The sequence below is a fragment of the Zophobas morio genome, unplaced genomic scaffold (assembly GCF_036711695.1).
Source record: "Zophobas morio isolate AGI-343-1 ecotype UQ-CSIRO unplaced genomic scaffold, CSIRO_AGI_Zmor_V1 ptg000002l, whole genome shotgun sequence".
In the NCBI taxonomy this organism is placed as follows: domain Eukaryota; kingdom Metazoa; phylum Arthropoda; class Insecta; order Coleoptera; family Tenebrionidae; genus Zophobas; species Zophobas morio.
This window is the reverse complement of record NW_026972107.1, coordinates 28,040,492-28,068,479: the sequence shown is the minus strand read 5'-3', so window position 1 is coordinate 28,068,479 and position 27,988 is coordinate 28,040,492. Positions and strand designations below refer to the sequence as shown.

Here is a 27,988-nt window from a genome sequence, read left to right as displayed (position 1 = left end):
GTCTCTGTCCTGCCTGTAAACTACAAAGTCATTATGAAAAAGTTCACTATCCATTATATCACTGTCTAACCAAGTTTCAGTAATTGCTACAACTTCAATATTCGTATTTAAACAGATGTTATTATAGACATCCCTAACCTTAATACACAATCCTCCAGTGGCGGCTCGTCATATGAGGCAAGTGAGGCGGCGCCTCACAGCATATATCTTAAGAACAGATTGATTTAATTTATAATTAAAATAGAGCTCTCAATGCATTTTTAGTTACAAAAATATGTTGAAATGGTAAATCTGTAGATTATTTTTTATTTTTTACACTTTCTGCGGACATTTTCCGTTGAATACTGTACGATTTATGCCCCGAATTCTTTAACTGAAGCGGCCAGAGCGTCGGTTCATTTGAGCCAATGAAGCCCAATCACAGACACGGATTTCCATGACTCAGCTGCTATACTCCTATACATGAATTCGCTCGGAACTGAGGCGATATCTTCGATGCTTCTCGGCCAATTTCGACGGACCCATTAAAACATTTTCCCATTTATTTTACAGAATGGAAGGGGTGCAGGGTGCGTGGGTAATTAGCATTAACGTGAATAAAAGTCCAGGAGTTGGTGTTTCATATTTTTGTCTCTTTCATAGGTACAGGGTACAGGTGAGTGAAAAATGAATCCCGAGTACGATAGCATACATTAATTTCAACACCCATGCGGACCAATGGGCAATCCGCTTTACAGAGTCCAATAAAAGGCAGAGCACTTTAGCGCGCCAAATACAAAACGGAAAACGCTCGAACTCTTGTTGCGTGTTTCTCCCTTCATGCAGAGGGGGTAGTTTGTGCTACAGAGCGTGCACTCGTGCAGAGTTCAGCGTTTTAAGCGGGAAAACATTTGTCCGTAAAAGTCACTGTTCTCTAGATTTTTGCGAACGCAATTTAAGTGTATATAGTGAAGCTGTTAAAAAATCAGCAATTATTATTGCTTTAATTTTCTCGCTGCTATCAATGTATTAGTTCACTGTTCAATAGTTAATTGAAAAATGGAAAGGTATGTTTGAGGTTACGTTGTATAATTATTTATTAATAAGTATTGAATATTTTTATGTAAGTCCACCAACTTGTAATGCATGTCACAAGACATTTAGCAGCGTTTCGACAAAAAACCGGCACATGAAGACAATGCACAATATAATGATCGAAGAAAAAAAATCGAAACACATTCGTTGCCCTTTATGCCCCGTAGAACAGGAAACTCTAGTAAACCAGGAAATGCTAATTAATCATTTAACAGAAATACACGAAGTAAGTATTAAACAATTTGACTTGAGTTTTAGAAATATGGAAGAATTTCAATTGTGGAGATCGAAGGAAAATAGAGAAGTAGATTATGCATGTGCTAGAAGTAAAAAAACGTCAAATGGTGACCAATTAATCTATTACAATTGTAACCGAAGTGACTCTTATGGTGCGTTGTTTAACGTAATTATAAAATGGATAATAACTGTTACAATGATGTGAATTTAGGCTTCCATAGTAGATGTACGAAGAGGGGAATGAAGACTGGAGGCACTATTCGAATTTCAGGAATATGTCCATTAAGGATAGTCGTTAGAATCTGTGGAAATGGTAACTTTTATGACTTCAAATTAATGGTAGTTATGGTGCAAACATTTTTAGGTATGGTGAATGTAAAATTTGTTGAAACACATGTTGGACAGCAAAATGAATTAAGAACAAAAAGGTTAACGAAAGAAGATCAAATGATATTAGTGGAACAGTTGCATGCAGGAGTAACAAATGAAAGAATACTACAGGATGCACGAAAAATCAATGAAAACCAATTGGAACGAAAAAATTTAATAAGAAGAGGGGATTTAGAATATTTGATAAGGAAATTTAATGTGAATAAAAGACGAAATGCAGATGACACGGTGGCTACAGCTTTGAAGATTGAAGAGTGGAATGAAGATGGGAAAAATTATGCATTTTTATTTAAGAGAAAAGGTAACTAAACATTCATATAAATTACTTAGCTTTTTTGCATGAAATATTACTAAAATTGTAATAGTAGTGGGTTAGTTTTTAGAAGTAGATATTTATAGGGTACCTGGTGAAAGAATGGCGGTGGAATTAATATGTTTCAGGTGAAAGTCACCCTGACCTATTAGATACAGATTTTGCAGTTGGATATATGAATGAGATAATGGAGAAGAAATTGAAAGATTTTAAACGAATAATTTGTATTGATGGAACACATGGAACCAACAGAATGAATTATGAGTTAACAACAATTCTAATAAAAGATGAAGATAATATGGGTTTCCCAGTGGCCTTTTTAGTTTCTAATAGATTGGATACATTAATTCAGAAAGTTTTTTTTGCAGCGTTAAAGGAAAAATTAGGTCACATTATTGAAGCTGAATATGTGATGAGTGATGATGATCCAAAATATTATAATGCATGGATTGACATAATGAAGACTGAAAGAAAACCACGACGACTACTATGTAGTTGGCATGTTATTAATAATTGGAACATTCAAAGACGATCAAAGTTAAAGAAACAAGAAAATAGACTCAAAATGAAAAAAGAGATGCGAAACATTTTAAAAGAGACCAAAGTCGAAAAGTTTATAGAACTCAAGGAAAATTATTTCAACCATCTAATGGAGGAAAATGAATTTTCTTTTTTAAATTATTTAAAAAAGTATAATTTTTATACCATTTCAAATAGGAAAAGGGTGTAATTATTATTACCTTTAGGAACTACTTTCAGAATGAAGATAGGATCATGATGTGGGCTCACTGTTTTAGGATTAATGTTGGAATTAACACGAATATGGCCATAGAATCCCTAAATAAAGTATTGAAACATAATAAAATGAAGGGGAACCGTAATATCAGGTTAAAATAATTATTAATGTTTTAGTGAATTACATAAAATATAGTAATTTATATAACTATAAAATTAATAGCTATATAAAACTATTATATTTCCAGAATTGAAAAATTATTAGACATGTTAGAAGAACTAGTAAACGAAAAAATGTGGAAAAAAATTTTGAACACTGAAAGACCAAATGCCAATAATTATCAACATAAAGTAACAGCAGAAGCACATAAGAAGGCGGAAAATATGACAAATTGTGTAGAAACAATTGAGTTTGGTAAGTTCAGGGTAAAATCATCAACAGGTAAACATTTTTAATGCGTGTCTTATAATTTAATTTGTGATAAAGATTGTCGAAGTATGTATTGCAATGAATGTAAAGCAGGGTTTGTAAAACTACATGTAAAAAACATTAACTACATTAATTACGTTACGTGTAGTTTTTTATGTCGTTAATATGTAGTTTTTACTTATACGTATATCAAGATACAAATGTCAAATCTTCTAACCTCCAACTGTAAAGTCAGCAAACTTAAGTTTTGGAAACGGCTTGTGAGTTGTGTGGTGAGAATAAGAAAGATGCCGGGTAGAAAATACCACAACTTTTGGTCAGTAGGGGAATTTACTACAATAAAAATTAACAGTAAAGTTGCTGCTGTTTGTAATATTTGTAATAAAATTTTGAAAAATACGTCGAAACAAAGGCTCCTCGCTCATAGGTCTGTTTTATACCATTCACGATTTAATTAGAATAATAATAATGTATTTTGTTGTTTTCTTCAATAAATTATGAAAATATTATTGGTATATATGTACTTTTGGCCCCTTTCATTTTGGAAATAAGTTCTGTTCTGTAATAATGTGATCACTGAGTAAAGACTAAAGAGTATGCTATCAGCATTCAGCAGTCCTGGTCTGCTGGTCTAGCACTTATTTCATAAAAAAGAATAAATTTACTCAACGTAAAAATTGGTGTAATTAATTATGTAGATAATTGTTAATTAATGACGTAAAAAATAGTTAAAAACTACGTGTAATATTACGGTATAATAACACTTCATTAACTACTTACAAACCCTGATGTAAAGTATGTTTCCATAGATATAAGTGTGAATGTCCAGAATTTAGTGTGAAAACTGCTGTATGCAAGCATATATGCGGTCGTTCTCTATGAAAGGAGAGTGCATGGATCTGTTTTAGATACTTTAAATACAGGTACAGGAGAGCCTTCAAATGCTAATGAATATACCAAAAACAAATACCAGGATGACTTAAATTTATTTTTAGAAGAACAAATGAGTGAAGGAAATAATCCAATTGATTTTGAAAGACAAAAAAAGGTGTATTAAAGAATTGTGTTTTGAAGTATGATTAGTAAAATTGATTTTTTTTTATAGATTGAGCTAGATGAAGTGGTTAATTATACGATGAAATTAGATAAGGGGTCTTTTGAAAAGTTTATGAACATGTTTAGGAATTTTAAGAATAACCTGGAGCGTGCAGAGACGACTGAAGTACTTAATAAGAAGAGGAAAATAGAAAAACAGACGTATTATCCAAATAGAAAATAAAATGGTAAAATTTGTGAGAAAATTATTGGTGGGGGCGGTAGCTAGTCTGGTGATAGATTGCAAATAAAACTGCTTTTATAAATTTAGTTGTTTTCTTGTACATATTCTTGAAATAAAATTTATAGTTATTACTGTATGATGGATTCTTTAAAAATGTAGTTAGTATATAAATTTGTTAGTGTTTTTTTATGGGTGTTACTGGTGTTGACTAGAGCTTGTTGGTTTGTAATTTGTAACCAATATATTTCTCAAGTGATTTGTGTTTTTTTTTTAATAAATATATTGCACAATTTATATGTGTATTATTTTATTGTCGTCTGAAGCATTTTCCGAGTTTTAAATTTCATTTACGTTCCAATTTTATACAGTGCGTTTTTTAACGAATGCATGGATTTACATGGTGTAAACTTCATCTCGTTTTAATGGTTTTTCTACTGCGAGTTTCCAAACTCTGATTGGTATACGCTTACTTTACATTATTTTTACACGTTATGACAGTTTTTGAAGTCCAAAAAGTAAAAAAAAAATATTCCGATTTTTAATGTTTTATATTTCATTGTCACCAAAGAATGTCACAATAAAATGATAATGACAGGCCGTAACCATTTAAACCTTTGCTTGAGTTGTATAAATGGACGTTTTTTATTTGTATGTAAAGGTCAGGGGACACGTCTTCAAAAATATTAGATCTCAGGTAAAGTGATTAAAATGATGGAATTATTTTAATTTTTAATTGGACTATCTGTGGCTCTAAAAATTATCAGAATTTGTAAAAAATAATGTGAACTAAGCGTGTACTTGCAGCAGAAAAACCATTAACACGACTCAAAGTATACGGCATGTCAATCCCTATAATGCATCCATAAAAAAAAAACCCACTGTACAAGATTAATTTTAAATTTAAATTACGCGCCATTGGAAGACCCCGCCTCTTCTGTGTAATTGGTCCGCATGGGTGTTGAAATTAATGTATCCTGAGTAAGATATTGTCATGTTGCTTCTTGAAACGCCGTTTTCACGACGAACCGAGTTAGAACGTCGGTAAATTTTGCTAAATATCGAACAGTCAAAACCGTTAACTTCCATTGATAAGCGACAATGTCATCAGTACTCCAGGTCTTTTAAACCAGCCTGGTACGAAACATAAACGGCTCTGCCGTAGCCATAATATTTATGCTGAAAGTCTATATTGTTGGCCGTGTCTACTCTTAGGCAATGTAAAAAACACATGGACGACGTCTCCGGAATATAACGATTTAAAGGATTTCATTCGAAGTGCAAAGTTACACAAAAGTTCCAAAGTACACATTAAAAATTTCATGGGCTTAAAAGATTTAGAAAGGAACACTATTGCCGAATCCCTCCAAGAAAGTGCTAGTTTAAACAAAATTTTGACTTGTAAAAACATTGTTGATTAAATGTGTTATGGGTGTTAATATTATTATTACTATTATTAGGACCCACTACTGACTGGGAAATGAACGATATTCAGGCAAGACTTCTATCATTACTAACTACTAAGACCAAGTAATACGCATTAATCACATTAATTTAATTAATTTTATTATTGATAATATTATTGTCAAACTTCTATCATCGCTAGACAGCGGATTTCTGTCGGGCTACGTCACGATATAGGTGGGGACGCGCTGCATCGCCGGGACTCAGTAGCGGGTGATAGGTAATCACTGCATTTAATTGTCACTTGATTCCATAAATACAATTAACGATTTATTAATCAAACGGCTAAGTAAATGAGAACTGGAATTAACAGCAGAGTGCAACGAAGCAGCGTTATTCTAATCTCAAATAAACGAAGTGCAGCCGTAACAGCAATAAATTCCCATCCCGTACGAGCCGTACCGAGTTTGGCCTTGTCTAGCCCGACAGAAATCCGCTCTCTAATCATCGCCTCACCACATCAGACAGTCACGAGCCGCCACTGCAATCCTCGGACATTTTGATAAAAACAACAAAGAGGAGATTTATTATTTTGATAATGTGGCTTAATAATGTTTGAACATATTGGATTCTTTGTTAGAGAATAGAAGTGCAAACTACCAGAAGTAAGTACAATTGGTTGCTATATGACCAGGCCAAAAATGTCCTGTTTTAGTTCCGTAATGATATTATTATGAGCACTGCATTTCTCATAATCGCAAACAGCATGATTGATATCTATATCCAGATTCTTATTTTTTATATTTAATTTATTACAACTGACGCATTTTAAAGAGACTGATTCCTAATTACAATCTTTCAAGCCATGACTAGCGCCGCATCTAGGACAAGATAGAGGGTTTCTGCAGTATTTAGATGAATGACCGAATGCATTGCAGTTAAAGCACCTAGTAATATCAATGGCATCATATATGGAACACCCATTTAATCCTATAAGACAATGTCCAAGACTTATAGCTTTTTTATATATATCTAGGTCAACTTCTAATGCAGCCTGAAAGATTTCTTCATTTTTCTTTATAGTACCTACTAAATTTCAATACCTTACAAACTGCACAATCACCGAAGATAGATTCGTTTTGCTTCTTCATATAAGAAACTAGGTCGTCTTGATCAACATAATTAGGAATTCCAGAAATTCTGATGCGGGGTCCAGGTGTTTTGATTTCACGTACTTCATATGCATCTGCTAATTTGTCTTTGGCGACCTTCTTAAATAAGGTAGGGTTATCACACTTTACGAGCAAACGACCCTCTTTGAATGTTTTAACTTTGCCGATATTAATGTTGTCTTTCAGAGGGTTTACATTTTTGATTACATCACAATCAAACGAAATGTTCTAAATATTATAATTCTTATTTTATCATTATTATATAATATATAAAGACCCGTGTATTCTTCACATTTTCGAGAAAATGGGGTGACACGTTCTTAATTTAACCAATAAAAAATTTGTGACGACGTCATCAACATGGATAATACTACCATATTAGTCACAGCGTATTACCAGTGCAAGAATAAACAAGGACACGTCTATCAACTTGGATTGGTGCAGTGTAATGCTAAATATAACAGTACAATATTCCCAAAATTTTGTGAGAAAATGGAGTGAGCCGTTCCTGATTTAATCAATAAAACTTATTGACTCATTCATTAATTTTTTTGAGCCACTTGTTTAAACAAATCTAAAAAATATGAATGCATTGATAAATCACAAGTAAATACTCATCATATTTTGCACATTTTGGATAGAATTAATTCGGCAAAATTTTGAGACCAAGTCATCAATTTTTTGGAGGAATAAACAGATATGTTTTGATTAACAATGTACCATGCTCGCAATAACTTTAAAACGTCTGTAAGGTTTCAAAGTTTTCAGTTTTGCAATTCTTGATTTATTCTATAAAATAAATCGACAATTCATGAATTGTTTTGAATCACTCTATATAAGCAAATTTAAAAAATATGAATACAGTCATGAATTACAGGTATAGACTGATCATATTTTACATATTTTAGACAGGATTTATTCGTCAAAATTTTGAGCTGACATCATCAATTTTTGGAGGGGATAAGCAAATACATTTTGATTAAAAATGTATCATGCTTATCATAACTTTAAAACATCTGCAAGATTTCAAAGCATTCGGTTTTGCAGATTCAAAATTAAATTGTAAAATGTTATTTTATAATTTTGATTCTTTTTTAATCTGGACGTTTCCGGTAAAAACTCAACACTACATGTGTAGAACCATGTTATTTTATACAATTTAAAACCCATTTACCTACTATGTACAATTTTAGAGTGGCGGTATCGCATTATTGGTAGGAATGACTAGACAAATTAATTTTGGTTAACGTTTTACCGTCTACATAACATTCCTAATATAAACACAAAATTTGAAAACAATAGGCCCAGTACTTTCGGAGATTATCTGTCTAATAAAAATCCGGGACGGCAGACAGACGACAAGCCGGACAGACAGACAGAGACCGAGGGAATGCGAAACTATGTTAAATAAACAAACACACTTAAAATGCAGAAAAATATATATATTCTTTGAAATTTTTAAATGTACATCAATGCTGCACACAAGTTTTTTTTACATATTACTTTTAAAATTTTGTTTATATGGAGCACACCACTTCTTTCGTGCATAATATACGGCCACAAATGTTACCACTAAAAGTGCAAGACCTGTAATAATACCTGTAGATACTGCCCGAATTTTTTTATACGTTGGTATTAATAAACTAAATTTTTCGCTTACTGCTTGTTGATCATCTCCTGAAACCGCTATTATCTGAATATTATATTCGATACCTTCCGACAACGTCGTTACTGAAAATCTTTCGTGTACATATTGAGGAAATATTTATTCAAGCTAATTACATAGGTATGACGTGTTCTTCGTTTCCGCCGAGCCAAAGAGATGATTTTCAGGTTCTTCAAACCATCTGACGACATAAAACTTTAAATTTTCAGCGCCATACTCCGGAGGTTCCCAGGTTACCACAAATCCATGATCTGTGGGAAAAACAGAAATGTTTCTTGGATAACCTACCGGCGGAAATAAATTGCTTCTATATCTATCAGCTTCGCCGTTTACTCCTTTGGTCCATACCCGTACTGATTTACTGAAAAGACCATCACCACTCTCATCCTTGCACAATACCATGAACTCGTATTCTCTACCTAAAAAAAAATAATAGGATTAGTTTACAACTTTATAACACTTTTTTTTTGTACAAAGCGTCTATTAAGTTCTTTGCTTTGAGCGCATTCATGTTGGCTGTTCTATCAACTGCCCCATCGTTTAATATTTATCGAACAATAGTTGTCTGCTACTTACAAAAGACCTCTCGACCTCGAAAACTTGCCGATAATTTTTCATCAATACTCGGGAAATTGATGAAAAATTATCGCCAGAGAGCGGTCTCGGGATCTTACTATTGATAATAATTTGACAACATTGTTTTTCTTGTTTGTTGATAAACGCAGTGTGTTTATTTAAATTTAGTGAGTCAGGGCATATTTTTGTTAAAAAATTTATATATACCTCTGACTGTGTTGATTTAACATCATATATGCGAGAAAAATTAAAAAAAATTGGTCTAAAGAGTTTAGACAGTACTTCCCTCGCTGTCGGAAACGTGACGACTGCATGTCTATTATGTTTTTTTTTTTCGCAGTAGATTTCATTATTTTTTTTGAGTCACCCGGTATATGCAAATTCAAAAAATACGAATGGAATGATAAATTACAAGTACAGACTCATCATGTTTTGTATATTCTAGATAGGATTAATTCGGCAAACTTTTGAGCTGACGTCATCAGTTTTTTGTAGAAGAAAACCAAATATATTTTGACTAAAACTTTATTATGCTCTTTATAACCTTAAAACATCTGCAAGACTTCAAAGCATTCGGTTTTGTAGTTCCTGATTAACTCAATAAAATAAATTCACGCATTTATTAATTTTTTTGAGTCACCCTGTATATGGAAATCGAAAAAATTTGAATGGAATGATAAATGACAAGAAGGGACTCACCATATTTTGTACATTTTAGATAGGATTTATTCGGCAAAATTTTGTGGTGACGTCATAAATTTTTTAGGGGGGATGAGCAAATACATTTTGATCAAAAACTTACCATGCTTATGATAACTTTAAAACACCTTCAAGATTTCAAAGCAATCGGTTTTGTAGTTCCTGAGTAAATCAGTAAAATAAATTTACGCATTCATTAATTTTTTTGAGTCAATAAACAGATATATTTTGATTAACAATTTACCATGCTTGCAATAACTTTAAAACGTCTGCAAGAGCAGGAGTTTGAGAGTGAATTAATTATCCACCCTACTTCCACCCCTAGGTATTAGGGTAGTCTTCACCATTTGAAATTATTCATCACCGGGACAGCGACGAGACGGCATCGCCACCTGTCCTGTACGTCATTTTATTTAACCCGTGCCGGGGTATTTTTCTACCCCACACTCACGAATTGTTGAATAACTTCTCAAATTTTTTTATGATCTAAACTTTGATCGATATAGTTGTGTGTTAAGGCATTGCTACAAAAACTTAACAATTCATTTTATTAGAACCCCCCACTGATCCCGTAAATGACCGTCATACGATGTTTCTTCAAATATTGGACCTTCTAGAGTTTTTAATAATTTATAATAGTTACTTACAAGTGAGAAACAAATAAAATATTGAACAATACACGCAAGGTAACGGGTTTTTACTGGCACCAAAAGGCCTCGCCTGCGACTCGCCAGTCATATCCTTCTGTTCGCCAGTAAAAACCCTTTTAGCACGTTAGTAATGTTAAATACTATTTCTATTGTATTTGTCAAATTTATTTTGTGTCTGCTTTAGAATGACGCCTCTGATTTTCTGACGTTTTCAACATCAACGTGACAGAAAAATTGCACTTACAATAGAAAAATTAAATAAAAATTGCTGACATGAGTAGTTTAGATCTTTCCATTTTTTTGGCCGTCATAAACAAACTTTGCTCGTTTAATAGTGTAAGATTATTTCATGTAATTAATTAATTTCATTTTCATTTCAATATTTTAAATACTTGTGAAGCTTTCTTGAAATTAATAATTTTTTTAACTTCTAATAACAATACTTTTTAATCAAAGGGGTCAACCTTTTTCACGGAGTAAATTACCAGGGCTATTCAACAAAGACTAGGAGTAGTACTACCAAAACTTTATTTATTAATCTTGAACAATAATACTCCTCTCACTTTCTGTATATTCCCCTTGTACTGCAATGACTTTATCCCAACCGTGCTGTCATTCTATAAAAACATGATGAAACTGATGAACGCCATTTTTTTGAGAGCCTCTTTAAAATCGCCTCTAAAGTCTTAACAGCATCCAATTCTGTTTGAAACCGTCGTCTTTTAAGCTTTTTTTTGCTTGAGAGAACAAATGGAAGTCGCATGGGGCTACATCAAAGCCTATACGGAAGATGCGGTACACACTTAATATTTTTACTGATCAAAAATTCAGTCACAACATTAGCCACGTGCGGGCGAGAATTATCGTGATGACGTTTCCACTTTCGCTTCATTTCGGGTCGTTTTTTAGGAATGTGATCTTTGGTCAACTGATGCAAAACTCCTTTGTAATAATTTGCGTTTACCGTAGTACCATGTGGGACCATATGGGTATATACCATACCCTTGTAATAAAAAAATGTTAAAACCATACCTTTTGCGGCAGATTTTTGCCCGCGTGCTTTTTTGGGTGGCAGCCCTCCTTTTTCTACTCACTGTGTGCCGTGTTGCCTCATCTCCGAAAGAAGCCTACTTCAATAATATTTTCTGCGTTTTAGCCTTTCGTAGCTACTCATGCAGGGCCGTAAAAAATCAGTCCTAGTCTTTGTTGAACGGCCCTCGTACATCAATTTAACACATAATTATTTTCTATTATTAAATTTAAGTGAAGAACCATTCATTTAGGACATTATGATTTCACAGTTTTAAAATATTTATTTGAAAAAAATATTTGGTAGCAACCTTTTCTTAAAATAATACGTTATGAGTACTTACCAGGATTTAAACCAGTAATAGTAGCCTCTAAACTTCTAGGTGAAAAAACGTTGTGGGTTTTCCATTCTGAACTACCCACAGCCTTATACCATACACTGTATTCAACGGTATGTTTTTGTCTTCCTGGCAGCCACGCTAAATGTATTGAGGTAGCTGACGATACTGCAGTTAAATTCGAAGGTGCACTTGATGGAATGTTTTCAACCAATAGTTCAGTTTCAGTTGTAATTGTTGCTGCTTTGTTAGTAGCAGAGCACTGATAAATCCCTCTGTCTTCTTCTTGAATATTTATAATAGTCAAATTTCCATCCCTTATCGAATACCGTCCCATAGGAAGCGAGGCACCGTTTTTCTAAAATACGGAATCATTTGTACGTAATAATTATTGCATAGTCTGGAAATTACTTACTTTGTACCATAATATAATAGGTTTATGACCGTTTTCACCATCGCGTGCGTTACACGGCATTTCAATTGTTTCCCCAAGCTTTCTTATATATAAATTATGAGGAGTTACGACAAACACGGGAGGGCGTTGGACAGTAACAAATATTGGTGATGACGGACCTTGAGTACCTAATTCGTTAAAAGGAGTGCAAGTGTAACGTCCATTGTGACTTTCGTCAACTTTGGTGAAATATAAGCTGCCGTTTCTTCTATAAAATACACCTTGGATATTGTATGGATCAAAAAGGAAACCATCTTTTTCCCAGCGAAGGTTGGTTAATGGGGGATTGGCTCGAAAGTGACAGTCTATTAAAGCTGGACGACCATATGGTAAGTGTATTTCAGGTGGAGCAAAAATTACTTTAGCTTGATCTGAAATTAAACAAAATTGAATGGTCCATACAGTAATGTAATCGACAAGTAATTAATACATTGAACGTTTAGAAAAGCTTTGGCTGTTTGCTTCTCTCCTTCAATATTTGTAACTTCACATTCATATTCTCCGCAATCACCCATATCTGTCGGATTGATAACTAGAGTGTTTTCTTTAGTTATATAAGATCTTTTTATTAAATCCTGGAATTCTTTCAACGGGATCCCATCTTTATACCAAATCACTTTTAAGTCAGGGTCTTTTACCAAACATATAAATTTTGCTTCTTCACCTTCAAGTGTTGTTTGATTAATTGGAGGAATTGCTAATAAGTTACCCCCTAAGTAGATAAATTATGCTAATATGGACATATAAACAAACATGTGTTTGTTTTCTTACCATTTACTGTTAAATGAAACCATGTACCATTATTTCGTGAACTAGGTGTTCTATTTGGAAATAGTACTTCACATTCAAACCATCCACTATCTGTATCTCGAATTGATGTTAAATTTACGGAGGCTTTTCCATAACGACGATCTCCTATACTGGCAACATTAACTAAATCAATCCTACCAACAAATGGATCCGTAGACGTCATCACCCCATCGTACCATGAGAATATGGTTTTGCCCTGCAAAAATATATATATTTAGTCTTAAAAGTAGATAGAAATGGGTATAACAAACTACTGACCGGTGTCGAAAGACGGGTCTTTTTTAGAAAACAAGATCAGATAATATACAAAATAAAGTTTACATTACTTCAATATAAAATGGTAAAAATTCAACAATTAAACTTCAGGAGACTTCAGATCGAACCTCGACTAATTGGAAAACACTACACGCCTACAGTCACCTTGGTCCTAAATTTGATGATCAACTTAACCTCTACTGCCATTTTTGAAAGTGGATGATCCAATGGCTAATTTCGAAATATCCAATAAGGAAGCTGCTGGTTTTTATAGTTAGATTATGTATTATCGTCAAATTTTACAAAAAATTTTTGAAAGTGTAATTTACAGTTCCATATATCCTTGCGTAAAAAACTTATTGTCAGTCAAACAGCATGGCTTTATCCGTGGCCGTTCAACAATCAGTAACCTCACTTGCATCACACATTGTTTATCAAATTGTTTGGATAATAATTTACGGGTCGATGTAATTTATACCGACATATCAAAAGCATTTGACCGCATAAATCACATTAATCTTCTGTGTAAACTACGTCAATTTGGTTTTTCTACTCCTCTCTTATCTTTATTTACTTCGTACTTACATGACAGAAAGTTGAGTGTTGTCTATAATAACTGTAAGTCTACTAATTATTTACAATCATCAGGTGTGCCCCAGGGTTCAAACTTGGGTCCACTTCTCTTCCTTCTTTACGTAGATGATATTACTGCTCATATTTCTAACTCTCACTGTCTTTTATACGCAGATGATTTAAAGCTTTACAGAGTTGTTAATTGTGAAGAAGATTGTCGATTAGTGCAGGAAGATCTTAACAGAGTTAGTAGATGGGGTGATAATAATGATCTTCTATTAACACAGATAAATGTCATATAGTTTCGTATTCTAGCAAACTCAACGTACTACATTTCGATTACTTAATATGTGACGCAAACCTCAATAGGTTGACTTTGCAAGGGATCTTGGAGTAATATTTGACATGAAACTAAGTTTTAATGACCATATGAATCATATTGTTACATCGTCTCTTAAAGTATTAGGTTTCTTAATTCGAAATACAAAATCATTCACTGATCCTAAAGCTCTTATGTCATTATTTTATTCATTGGTTCGTTCCAAACTTGAATACGCATCTATTATATGGTCGCCATTCTACAATTATCAATCACTCAATTTAGAATCTGTGCAGCGACGCTTTTTAAAGTATTTGTATTTTCGAACTCACGCTGTGTATCCCCCAAATGGATATTCACAACTCTCGGAATATCATATTGGGTTCCTTCGCTCCAGACGTAATACTGCTGGTGTAATTTTTTTGAAAAAACTTTTAGCGGACACCATTGACTGCAGTGACTTATTGTGTCAATTATCGTTTAACATCCCTAGGTCTAAAAGCAGAAATCCAGATCCGTTCAAATGACCCCATTGTAGGACTAATTTAGGGTTAAATTCACCATTATACAGGATGTGCAAATCTATGAATCAAGTAGCAGACTGTTGTGACATATTTGTTTCAAGTATTAGTGCAATTTTACGCAACTTTAGTGATGTGAACTGTACTGTTTAAAGCAATATAATATGATACTACTTAATTTTTATTTTATATTTAGGGTGCAGATTTAGAGAGCACTGCACTGTATTTTGTAATTTTTGTAATTATTTCTTTAATTATGTATAATTTTTTTTTCTTTGAATTGTATCTTAATTTAATTATAATTGTATCTTAATTTAATTATAATTGGATAATAATCTGTTGGGCAATAAAGTCTTACTATTAATATTATTATTATTAATGATATTATTATTTGGTAAGGTCTCCTAACAGGCCTGGACCCAATTACTAGGAGCCAATAAAGAATTGTCAAGCACACAAATATTCCTACCTAACTTGATTACAAATTTATATATTAATAAATATTAGCTCCTACATGTTGTAACACTCCCTAATATCCAGCCTTTTACAACAAAATATATCAACCTTCTTTTCGATAGCCTTATAAGCTAGCATCTGGTATAGAGGCGATGATTTCATTATATGTATTTGTCCTGGGATTTTCTTGTTTAAATATAGAATAGGATCTTAAATTACGTTCCAAAACCCGTACCTTTATCAACGCCACTAGTTTTTCTCATTTAACCGTATTATTTAATATACCATGCAGGAAAAGTACATACGCATATTGCCTTCTCGTTAGCAGACTTATTACCTCGAAACGTTGACATAATGAAAAGCCTCTACATGGATAAACCCCATCCCGCCTAGAAGCTATATACTTCAGCATACGCCTCTGAACCCTCTCCACGGTGTCGCAATGAATCTGATATATGGGACTCCATATGACGGAAGCATATTCAAGGCGGGATCTAACTAATGCATACAACAACAGTTTGACCACTTCAAGATCCTGAATTTCACGCGAATTACGAATTGCAAACCCCAAGGATGTTGATGCTGATATTGAAACCTTCCTGACATGCTCAACGAAATTCAATTTCGCGTCATATGTGACTCCGAGATCTTTTATAAACTATGGACGCTTCAGAATTTTCCCATCCATTTTGTAGTCAAAATCTTGAGTTTGTCTTTTTGTGGTGTAAGACATTATGAAACATTTCTCGCTAGTCAAAGATAGTTGATTATTTTTGGACCATATAACTACACGATCTAAGTTTGATTAAAGCCGTTTGCAATCCTCAACACTGTTAATCTCAAAGAAAAGTTTCAGGTCATCAGCATATAACAGATATTCGACATCAAGCTGGTTGGTAATATATAAATATTAAAAAGCAACGGACCCAGAATAGATCCCTGAGGGACCCCAGACAATTGAGTAAATTTGTTATACGAGAAACCCTTGTGTTATACATATTGAGACCTACCACATAAATAGGAACCAAGAAGTTTAATTAATGGGTCTGAAAAACCAAAACCTTCCAATTTATTAAGCAATATTGCATGGTTGATTCGGTCAAATGCCTTCAAAAAATCCGCATAGGCACAATCTACCTGGCTACATCTATCAAGGCGATCAGCCAAATACTGAGTCTTTACAAACAAGTTAGTCACCGTTGACTTTCCCTTCACAAACCCATGCTGTCGTGGTGTTAGACAATTAACGATATGTGGATATGTTATATGATGTTATATGATTATAACACAATTTCAAAAACCTTGGCAAAGTTATTTATGAGCGTAATTGGTCTATAATTTCCTATTTCATTTCGTCGACCTGATTTATGAATAGGAACAATACGAGATATTTTCCAGCTGTTTGAGAAAACAGACTCTCCTAATATCAAGTTGAATATTATGGATAAAGGTTTTGCGAAAATAGTTGCACAATCCTTAACCAAAAACGAAGGTATCATATCGGGACCTGCAGTCAATGATGGTTTCAGACGTTTGATAGCCCTATATACCGTTTCTTCTTCTATGTGTTTAATATGTAGAACATCACTGCATAGTTTAGTAATGGGCGTAGTCAGCTGCAATGAATCTGGTGTAAACGATGTTTTGAAATGATCTGAGAATGCATTGACTTTGAAGACTATTAAATTCAATATTCTCATGCGTCATTATTGACGGAATTTCTGACAGATTATTTTTCCCGTTTATGTATGCCCAGAACTTTTTTGGGTCAGTTTTAATACCTATAACTACTTTGCGTACGTAGGATAAGTAAGAGCTTTTCATTAGGTTCTTAGCTTCAGTTCTTAATGCTTTGAAGTATTCATAGGTTTTCACATTTTTTTCTAACTTATTTTGTTTCCAAGGCCTATGTTTTTGACGCAGAATTGGAATAATTTCGGAGTTATACCATTTCGGATAATGTCCCCGTGATGATTGTTTCAATGGAACGCAAGATCTAAAATTATTAAATAGAACCCCATATAAGGAATTTACCGCTTCCTCAACATTACTAACAGAGTTTAAGAAAGAAACGTCCAGTGCACACAAACTTGCATAAAGGTGGTGGAAATTAGCTTTCCTAAAATTAAATTAAAAATTATTTGCATTGCTACAAAACGGAAGAGACTTTTTTTGTCTACTTCAAACACAATAGTAATTGCAGGATGATAAAGATCATCAGATGTCAGTAGTTCAGCGCAGTGTCTGACCTCGCACTTAATATTAGTGAATACAAGATCCAATAAACGCATACCAACATTTAAAACAGTATTTTTCTGCAATAAGTTGAAAAAATTCTTAAAATCTTTGCAGGTACTGACAATATTAGAGTAATTGGCGACCGATCCTATGCAGCTAAAATACTCAGAAATGTTGAAATCTCCCAATATTATTACTTCCGTTTCGAACAAAACATTAACTGACATGAGAGAATCAGAGAGGAGTCTATAGTCCTCAACAGATGTAGCAGGAGGAATATACAAGGCAACAATGTAAATAGATTTATATCCCACTCTTACTTTAACAATTAAGATGTCTATATGCTGCAAGTTTTTGAAATTTTTACATAACAATTCTGTTTTTATTTGCTCCTAAAAAATTAAATCACTTTAGTTTTTCGGATTCTCTGATAAAATTATTTGAATCATATCTATCTAGTTAGCAGATCCTAGTACGTACAGTATCGTTGTCATAGGTCGAAAAAAAATTTTCTAGCATCGTGTGTGCCCCAAGGGTCGAATTTAAGGCCGCTGCTCTTTTTATTGTTTAATAATGACCTTGCTGATGTTATCAAAAGTGACAATTTGCTGTATGCTGACAATTATAAAGTCTTTAAAATCGTAAATTCTATTGAGGACTGTAAAGCGCTTCAGTATGATCTTTATGCTATCCACAACTAGTGTATTCATCTTTTTACTTCCCGAGCGTAAGCAAAGGAAGTATTGTAATCGAGTCCGTCGGTCGACTCTCTACTTTTACGTTTTCTCGATCTTTCATGACCCCTAGAAGACGAAGAAATAGGTCTCCCATTTCCGTCTGTCTGTCCGTCCGTCTGTCCGTCCGTCTGTCCGTCCGTCTGTCCGTCCGTCTGTCCGTCCGTCTGTCCGTCCGTCTGTCCGTCTGTTGTCCCGGATTTTTATTAGACAGATAATCTCCGAAAGTACTCGACCGATTGTTGTGAAATTTTGTACTTATATTAAGAATATCATGTAGATGGTAAAACGCTAACCAAAATTTGTCTAATCATCCCCACCACTAATGCGATGACGTCACTTCAAAATTGTACATAGTAAATGGGTTTTCAATTGTATAAAATAACATAGTCCTACACATGTAGTTTACAACTCTGAATCGACTTTTCACCCGAAACGTCCAGATTTTTGGAAAAAAAATCAAAATTATAAAACAACATTTTGAAATTTAATTTTTAATCTGCTAACCAGAATGCTTTGAAATGTTGCAGATGTTTTAAGGCTATAAAGAGCATCATAAATCTTTAGTCAAAATATATTTGGTTATCCCCTCCAAAAACTTGATGACGTCAGCTCAAAAGTTTGTGGAATAAATCATATCTAAAATGTACAAAATATGATGAGTCTGTACTTGTAATCTATCACTTCATTCATATTTTGTGGATTTGCATATACAGGGTGACTCAAAAAAATTAATGAATGCGTAAATATATTTTATTGATTTAATCAGGAACTACAAAACCGAATGCTCTGAAATCTTGCAGATGTTTTAAGGTTATAAAGAGCATAATAAATGTTTAGTCAAAATATATTTGCTTATCCCCTCCAAAAACTTGATGACGTCAGCTCGAAAATTTGCCGAATAAATCATATCTAAAATGTACAAAATATGATCAGTCTGTACTTGTGATCTATCACTCCATTCATATTTTTTGGATTTGCATATACAGGGTGATTCAAGAAAATAAATGAAAGCGTAAATTTATTTTACTGATTTACTCAGGAACTACAAAACCGAATGCTTCGAAATCTTGAAGATATTTTAAAATTATCATAAGCATGGTAAATTTTTGATCAAAACGTATTTGGTCGTCCCCCCTAAAAAATTTATGATGTCACCACAAAGTTTTGCTGAAAAGATCCTATCTAAAATGTACAAAATATGGTGAGTCTCTTCTTGTGATTTATCATTCCATTCAAATTTTTTCGAATTGCATATACAGGGTGACTCAAAAAAATTAATGAATGCGTAAATTTATTTTATTCATTTAATCAGGAACTACAAAACCGAATGCTTTGAAATCTTGCAGATGTTTTAAGGTTATAAAGAGCATAATAAATTTTTAGTCAAAATATATTTGGTTATCTTCTACAAAAAACTGATGACGTCAGCTCAAAAGTTTGCCGAATAAATCGTATCTAAAATGTACAAAATATGATGAGTCTGTACTTGTGATTTATCATTCCAATCATATTTTTGGATTTGCATATGCAGGGTGACTCAAAAAAATTAATGAAGGCGTGAATTTATTTTATCGATTTAATCAGGAATTACAAAACCGAATGCTTTGAAATCTTGGGAATATTTTAAAGTTATTATAAGCATGGTAAACTTTTGTTCAAAATGTATTTGTTCATTCCTCCTAAAAAAATTGATGACGTCACCCTTAAATTTTGCTGAATAAATCCTATCTAAAATGCAAAAAATATGATGAGTTTGTACTTGTGATTTATCATTCCATTCATATTTTTTAGATTTTCTTAAGAGGTGGTTCAAAAAAATTAATGAAGTCAATTTATTTTATTGATTAAATTAAAGGCAACACTTATTATTAGTATTACACCCCAACCAACCCAATTTGGTAGACACAAAATTTGTTAAAGGAAAAACTCGGTTGAAACATAAGGGTAGCACGCTTATTTACATCGACTTTAACATTACAGACCTGCATTTGTTTTATGCGCTCACTTGGTTCCGCGAATGTGAAATAGACATGTTTATAATCAACCAATTGTGAATTTCACCGTCAAGAATTAAAATAAAAGCCAATGTTTTATATAATAAGCGGAAGTCGAAGCAATAAAACCGATGGTCGTTTTGTTTACAGTTTCTCTGTTTGACTCTCACGTATGCTGTTACGCCTGTCATCTTAAATTAAGAATGTTTATACGTACACGATTTTCAGTTGCCTCTGATACGTATACGTGAGTAAATTGTTTCGTTATTTTATTGATTATTACAAATCAATATTCAAAACGACCCAATTCATTTTCCCGAAAATTTGAGAATATAATAATTTTATTTTTAGTATTACACTACATCTATCCCAACTGATATACGTGTCCATGCAAAAATGTTGATGACGTCATCGCAATTTTTTTTTAAATTCCCACTACAAAAATGTAATGAGAAAAAAAACACAATAGGCATGCAGTCGTCAAGTTTCCTACAGCGAGGGAAGTACTGTCTAAACTCTTTAGACCAATTTTTTTGATATCAATAAATGTTTGGTTGTCAGTTATTCGTGTAAACTCTCCCCTATTCTATTTCACTATGTCATTAACAATGTGAATCTCAAACGTGACGGCTCGATAATGGACCTTGGTTTATTGTTTGATTGTGAGTTGAGTTGTCCCTCATATTGATAATATGGTGACTAAGGCTTATAAAGTTTTGGATTTTATTTACAAAAATGCCAGGGAATTCCATCAAATAAGAACCTTAAAAATACTGTTTTTCTCACTTGTCAGAATTAGATTGGAATATGGTTCAGTTATAATGACATTTGATGTATAAAGTCCACATAAAGAAGATTGAGAGTATCCAGAAGGGGGTTTCTAAAGTATTTAGCATTTCGCGAAGACAGGGTGTATCCCATAAGAGGTTATGATCAATCACTTTTATTGAACAGGTTTAATATTGTCACACTCAACACAAGACGAATAATTTCGCATGTTCGATTTCTAATAAACTTAATCAATAACAAAAACAAAATCGATTCCATCTGGCTACATAGTAAATTAAACTTTTCAGTTCCCAGGTATAACACTCGACGGCAAAATATGTTTTACTGTTCCATTTGCAGAAGTAATTTACTCGTGATGTCTCCTATAGTTGGTATGTGTCGTTTCTTCAATAATATATCGATGAGCTGTGAAGTGACAGATAAATTTGCAAACATTGTTTATTGCATAATATCTGAATATGGTATTTAAATACATAATATCTGGTTGACCGAGCTTCACTCGGCTCGTTTGGTAGTATTAGATCAGATTAGGACAGATAAATAGGCGTACCTATAGTATGCGTTTTGAACTACCCGTACTAATTAAAAATACACATTAAAAAAGAAATTCCGTAAACAATCTTTGTTTCAAACACTGTTGAGTGGCATGTAGAGCAGTGGCGGCTCGTGACCTAAAATTTTGGTGAGGCCACACCCCAAGCAGCAGACTGTCGTCTAATTCACGTCAATTTTTGGTCATAACTCGTCGGCGACGTCATTCGCCCAAAAAATCACGTGAAAATTACGAGATTTTTATGACTTACTTCTGACGTCAATTGATGACGTCAAAAGGCCGTCCTTTCTTCGTCATTTTTTTTAGATTATATGATCAATTAGATGTGGGTCGTCGTATTTTTTAAAAAGTGGCCTTCATAATGCTTGATTATATTTAGAGCAAAAAATACAACGGCTTAATTAGAAATACACCAAAGACAAGTTTTTTCATTCTAATAATTTCTAATAAAATAATTATTTCTGAAAACTTGTTTACTCTGGAAGTGTTATTTTGTAAGTACCTGCTTGGCAAATTATAAATAGAACATCTGGGGTTGAGCGAAAAGACCCAACGACACAAACAAAGTCATAAAAATTCTTTGTCCATTGTCCCTAAAACGGGACAAGGTTTTGAAGAATTCCTTTGTCGAATTTTGATTTTATAAAGACATTTATAAAGTGATGACGGTTATCAAAAAAATTCGAGAGTGATTAATATTCAGTTTTATTAAATTTATTCTTATCCGTATTTACTATACAATACATCAGATGTTTGGGGTGTGCATTCGGACTTTCCCTTTTTTCGGTATTTATGTTTATTGCACTTCACAGAGAAGCATTCCAGTATTTCCAGTTGGTTCTCAACCACCGAAACTTTCTCGTGTATCCGTTACTCACTTCATTTTTAACGCAGTTTTGTGCAAATTGATGCCATTCAGTGTGGGTTGTACTTAGGGGAATAGTGCCTAAAATGATCCCCTCAGGTCAAATGATCCCCATCAATTGTAAGAAAATTTGTGGCTCCATCTACCAAACATTACTGTCATTTGATAAAGCGCTTTGTAATTAATACCTTCTGAAAGATTGATGGCGTTCTGTGTATTCTGCACAGTTTTGTGCCAAAATATGTAAAATAAGCACCTCTGATCTAAGGTAAGATATATTTTAAAAGTCCATTACTTCCATTTGAAAGGTCTTATAGCGGTGGTAGTTGTTTTGACAGAATTAGATGCATTTCAGTCGTAGGTTAGTTATGATCTTTTTACCGCATGTAAAAATTGAAGGTTAGTTTACAATTTTTGAATGCGGATATGCTACCTAAGGCGAAATGATCCCTTTTTCTTGAGGTAAAATGATCCCGGATCATTGGGCGGGGCTAGTACCTGCTAAGATAAGACTGATTTTTGCAAATCATATACCCTCTAAGAAAAGAGAGGGTGGGTGGACGGGGCTAGTACCTGCTAAGATAAGACTGATTTTTGCAGATAACATATGCACTAACCCCGCCCACCTACTCTTTATTTTCTTTGAGGGAATACCATTTGCCAATATCAGTTTTATCTTAGCAAGTACTAACCCCACCCACCCGCCCGTTATTTTCTTAGAATGTATGTTATTTGCCAACATCAGCCTTATCTTTCCAAGCAGTAGCTCGGCCCATCCGCCCTTTATCTTGTTAGAGGACTAATACCTAATAAGATAAGACTGATTTTCGCAAATGACATATCCTCCAAGAAAAGAGAGGGTGGGTGGGCGGGGCTACTACCTGCTAAGATAAGACTGATTTTTGCAGATGACATATCCTCTAACCCCGCCCACCCACCCTTTAGTTTCTCCGAGGGAATACCATTTGCCAATACCAGTTTTATCTTAGCAGTTACTAGCCCCACCCACCTACTACCTGCTAAAATAAAACTGATTTTCGCAAATGAAATACCCTCTAAGAGAGGAGAGGGAGGGCGGGTGGAGCTAGTACCTCTTAAGACGGGGAAATTTAAATAGTTTTAAAAGAATTTTAGGGATTTTCGTGTTCTATTTTTGGGAAATTCTCAGTCTTAAGAGGTACTAATCCCAGTCACCCGCCGTCACTTTTCTTAAAGGATATCTCATTTGCCAAAATCAGTTTTATATTAGCAAGTATTAGCCCCACCCACCCACCCTCTCTTTTCTTAGAGGGTATATCATTTGCCAAATTCAGTTTTATCTTAGCAGTTAGTAGCCCCACCCATCCACCCTCTCTTTTCTTAAAGGCTATATCATTTGCCAAATTCAGTCTTATCTTAGCACTTACTAACCCCACCCACCCACCCTCTTTTTTCTTAGAGTGTATGTCATTTGCCAAATTCAGTTTTATCTTAGCAGTTACTAGTCCCACCCACCCACGCTCTCTTTTCTTAGAGGGTATATCATTTGCCAAATTCAATTTTATCTTAGCAGGTAGTAGGCCCGCCCACCCGCCCTCTCTTTTCTTGGAGGGTATCCCATTTGGCAAAATTAATCTAATCTTAGCACGTACTGATGACTAAAGTATTGTCTCAAACTCTTCCAGAAATTATACACCCCGTATTTTCGGTGCTTTTCAAGCTTGTTTTGTTTATTTTTTTTTAAGAATTTATTTTTTTGTTAATTTTTGAAATAACATATTTATCAGTTATGTCATGGTTTGATTTTTCTTGTTGATGCTGTCCCCTTATGGTCAAAATTCAAAGGGATCATTATGCCCATGCCGAGGGATCATTTTACCTATGGGGATGCCTAAAATGACCCTTTTGTAAGGTCCTGGAAAAACGTTAATAACTTTTTTTATAATTATCGAATCACCAATTGGCTTATACTGTTACCTAAATAAATCAATGTTCTTACAAATAATGCTACAGTTTTACATGAATAATAATAATTTGTATTTTTTAAAGAATTTCTCCCTTAGGGGGATCATTTTAGGCACCTTTCCCCTATTACCTTATGACGTAAAAATAGTTAAATACATATAATTTTTTTTATATCTGTAAATTACTCTACTCTGTCAGTTGAAAGTGATACCTGAGATTAAAAAAATTTCCACTTCCATTTTTCCCACACTTGGCGACTTACTTAAGACATTTGAAATTGTAAGTTGGTTTTATACGTCAATACTAGATGAAAATTTATTTTATCACGAATTCGGCGTTTTTTGATCACAGGAAATTTGAACATAAAAAAAATATTAACAAAAATGCACCACATAATCAACTGTCCGGCAAGAACCGACGTGGAGGTGTAGAGTTTTCTTGCCAAGAAAGAAGGATAGGGCAGAATAGGAAACAAGAATGATAACAAGTGGAAGGTTTAAAACAAAGGTAAATAGAAAATGTGGCAAAACAATAGTAATATAAGTAAAATGAAAACTTAATAAAAATTGTAGTTTTCGAACAACCGCTTCAAAACCGTGGTAAATAACAAAAAAAAGATTTATAAATAATATAAACAATAACAATACTTATGGATTAATTTATCTTGTGGGTTGTATTTACTGAAATTATGTAGCAATTGAAATAAACCTTCAGAAGTTCGTCCAGAACTAACATCGAAAAACCCCATGAATCTTTCGACAATTTTACCGGAGATAACGAAACGAAAAATAACTGATAATTGCGATTTACAACTTATGTCAGTCGTTTCATCAATCTGCCAGGAAAAAAAAGGAGCTTCAAAAATTTATTTGCTAATGTTCTTGTTTATGACAAAAGAAATTGATTCTAACTCGTTCTGATCATTTTTGAAGTACCGGAAAAGACGGGTTTATTGTCAGAATCTTTTTCCAAAAAATTTCCCACATAAGTGTCATATATCTATTCAACAATGAAATTAATTCTTTGAAATTTCCGCGATTGAAAGACGTTTCTGACTCGTCATGTCCTTTAAAGGTAAGCTCTTATGTGCATAAAAATAAAGCAACATCAATTAACCTTTTAATAATTTTCCTATTTTCGCGAACTTTGACATTAAAATTTTCTATTTCAATTTTGCGAGCAGAATCTAGAGTACTGGCAATATTCTGTTGGCCGAGAAGAACAAACTTAAAGTAGATGATATGTGATCTTTACTTTTGGAATATTTTTCCAAGGAACGCAACAAATTTTTCAAATATGCATATCAAGTTTCTCACCAAACCGATTCTCCACTATTCGAGAATAAAATACATGGCCAACAGAAAAGTTTATTCACAGTTGTACTCCCAGCAAGCCAACCATATTTTGTAGGTATACCAATTGAGACTGAACACCCTGTTTTTTTGTTTTTCTCTTTGAATTAATGTTAAGCTTCGATCTGGACATGGACGTTTGCTTCACTTTACAAACAGTTTATCTTCGTATGTTAACTTATTGGAGGGACATTTATTCACGAGAAAGTTAATAACAAACAATGTCATTTGTATTTCGAACAGTGGAGATTACCTGAGTACCAGATGGGCCTGCGTCCATGTTCATTATTATTTAATTACAAATAAAATTAATCGGAGTATCCACAATCCACTACTTAAACAAGTACCGAACTCTTTAACGACAACGACTGAAATTTAAAATTTATGCACTCTGCAAAATGCAAAACGCACGTGCATGTTGACCTATGATGTGGACTGAGCTGAGAAGGAGAACCAATCAGATAAGAGCTGCGGCCGGCCTCAAAACTATCTGTCCTAAAACATTTGATTCCCATAATAAACGGAACCGGTAATACTGTGCGTTGTAAAAACATCGAGCCTCCTATTCCCACATTTTAATCAACCCGTGAGGCCGGCCTAAACGCATGAAAATACATGATTGGTTAGAATAACGCTGCGCCTTTATTTTGTGGTTGGCATAGAAAGTTCAGTTGTCGCGCTAATTTTAAATTACCCCGTACAAAAAAATCCATTTTTCATACTAATGGAAGAAAAACATTTTTTATGATTATGTATGGTGAAGCCCTGCCTCACCTGCCTCACCTGACAAGCCGCCACTGATGTAGAGATTCAAGAATAGAAAACTGGAATTATTGTTTGATATTTATTACAATGTCATTTATTACCCAAGTTCTCTTTGTGTGTCGTTCTCTTTTTTATTCACCACATTCTTACTGATTCTTACTGCCAGAAGAGTTTCCCTCTGATATGGTTAACATACTGAGTTACCGTGCTCTTTTGCGTTATTCCTTATTTCTCAACTCTGCTCATGAAGATGCCACTTACGAAAGTGTGCGAAACGTTGAGCCCGAAAACTCAAATAACACGGTCCCAACCCGGAAAACGATCATATATTGACTCCGACCGTGGAAGCCTCCCAAATTAGCCAATAACACGTGATGTCACGCTGTGGCGGGAACTCAGCGTTTGACAAGCGCAGTGAAACTCCATAAGTGACAATGTTAACATTTTCGCATTTTATTTAAAAGTGTGGGTATTTATCTAGAAAATAAACACGTGAATAGCTTCTTTCATATCTTTTCTGTGTATCAGGGTGCTTTATTTTGGCGATTTGAGTTTAAAAATACATAATAAAAATAAAAATACAGAACGCTGTTTTGGTCTGAATTCCTCGTCACCCAAAATACATCCGTGTGTTTTAAGCGGTAAATCGGAAATTAATATTTTCGTTTGAGGTTAATGTGACGGGTTTAAGTGAAGATGTGTGATTTGTTTTTAAAGTATGGATAATTTAAACGGCGTAGATCCTTATATAATGAGTGCAAGTGATTTTAATTTGTGTTTAGACTATGTCCCTACCATAACAATGAATATCATTCTAAACTTTTTTATTTTTGGAATAAGTAAAATAACCCACAATGAAATTCGTGCATTCAAAAGTCTAGAGGCATTTATTCAGTTTTCTCTTTTTTAAACGACTGTGTCTTTCAACATTACAAGTGTTATGAGTGAATTTATTTTGATATCCTAAATTTTGTGATGGAACATAATCAGGGTGGTCCACATCCGACAAAAGAGCATCAATGTAGTAATTTATTAGAAACTGTATAAATCTAATAGGTAGTTACTGTACCTAAAATAAAATGATCCGAACAAATATAGGAATACTTTACTTTGGCTTCGTTAAATCCACTCGTTTCAAGGCTTTTAACCAAAGCTTCCGCCTTTTTTCCCATAATATATACAGGGTATATATTTACCTTTATTGTTGCTAATTGCTGGGAAAGGAAAATAAAATTTGTCCGCATTTCTGGTGCTTCGATTCGCGCAACCCACAACAGCACAAAATTTAGGCATTTTCTCCTAAAATACAAAATATTATAATATTAAGATGCTAGTGTATTTAAAAAACATTGATGTACATTAACATAGAATTAA

General features: G+C 33.7%; 2 protein-coding genes across 3 annotated transcripts in view; one reads left to right on the top strand and one right to left on the bottom strand.

Annotated features, from left to right (window-relative positions):
* Positions 1–689: 689 nt before the first annotated feature.
* LOC135122945 (uncharacterized) lies at positions 690–3,285 on the top strand. Of its 2 annotated transcripts, none has more exons than XR_010279504.1 (7): positions 690–1,046; positions 1,108–1,463; positions 1,523–1,624; positions 1,676–2,002; positions 2,143–2,740; positions 2,774–2,901; positions 2,998–3,285. XR_010279504.1 is itself a non-coding variant. In XM_064047451.1 (7 exons), the coding sequence occupies exons 1-7, from the start codon at positions 1,039–1,041 to the stop codon at positions 3,203–3,205; spliced, it is 1,704 nt and encodes a 567-aa protein (XP_063903521.1). In that variant the 5' UTR covers positions 690–1,038; the 3' UTR covers positions 3,206–3,272. The 2 variants fall into 2 exon arrangements, 1 of the variants encoding a protein (XP_063903521.1); XM_064047451.1 differs by having other exon boundaries at positions 2,143–2,704; positions 2,761–2,901; positions 2,998–3,272.
* A 5,167-nt stretch (positions 3,286–8,452) lies between these two features.
* LOC135132619 (protein borderless) overlaps positions 8,453–27,988 on the bottom strand; it is a 204,528-nt gene continuing 184,992 nt past the window's right edge. Inside the window, exons 2-7 of the mRNA XM_064060762.1 lie at positions 13,215–13,449; positions 12,874–13,155; positions 12,405–12,814; positions 11,996–12,347; positions 8,814–9,116; positions 8,453–8,762 (exon numbers count right to left, since the gene is read on the bottom strand). Of these exons, the coding sequence (XP_063916832.1) occupies positions 8,524–8,762; positions 8,814–9,116; positions 11,996–12,347; positions 12,405–12,814; positions 12,874–13,155; positions 13,215–13,449 (1,821 nt within the window). The 3' untranslated portion in view covers positions 8,453–8,523. The remainder of the gene's footprint in view (positions 8,763–8,813; positions 9,117–11,995; positions 12,348–12,404; positions 12,815–12,873; positions 13,156–13,214; positions 13,450–27,988) is intronic.

Coding starts and splice junctions, on each gene's coding strand:
- LOC135122945 (XM_064047451.1), top strand. Junction 1,464..1,522: donor TAACCGAAGTGACTCTTATG/GTGCGTTGTTTA, acceptor ATGTGAATTTAG/GCTTCCATAGTAGATGTACG. Junction 1,625..1,675: donor CGTTAGAATCTGTGGAAATG/GTAACTTTTATG, acceptor AAACATTTTTAG/GTATGGTGAATGTAAAATTT.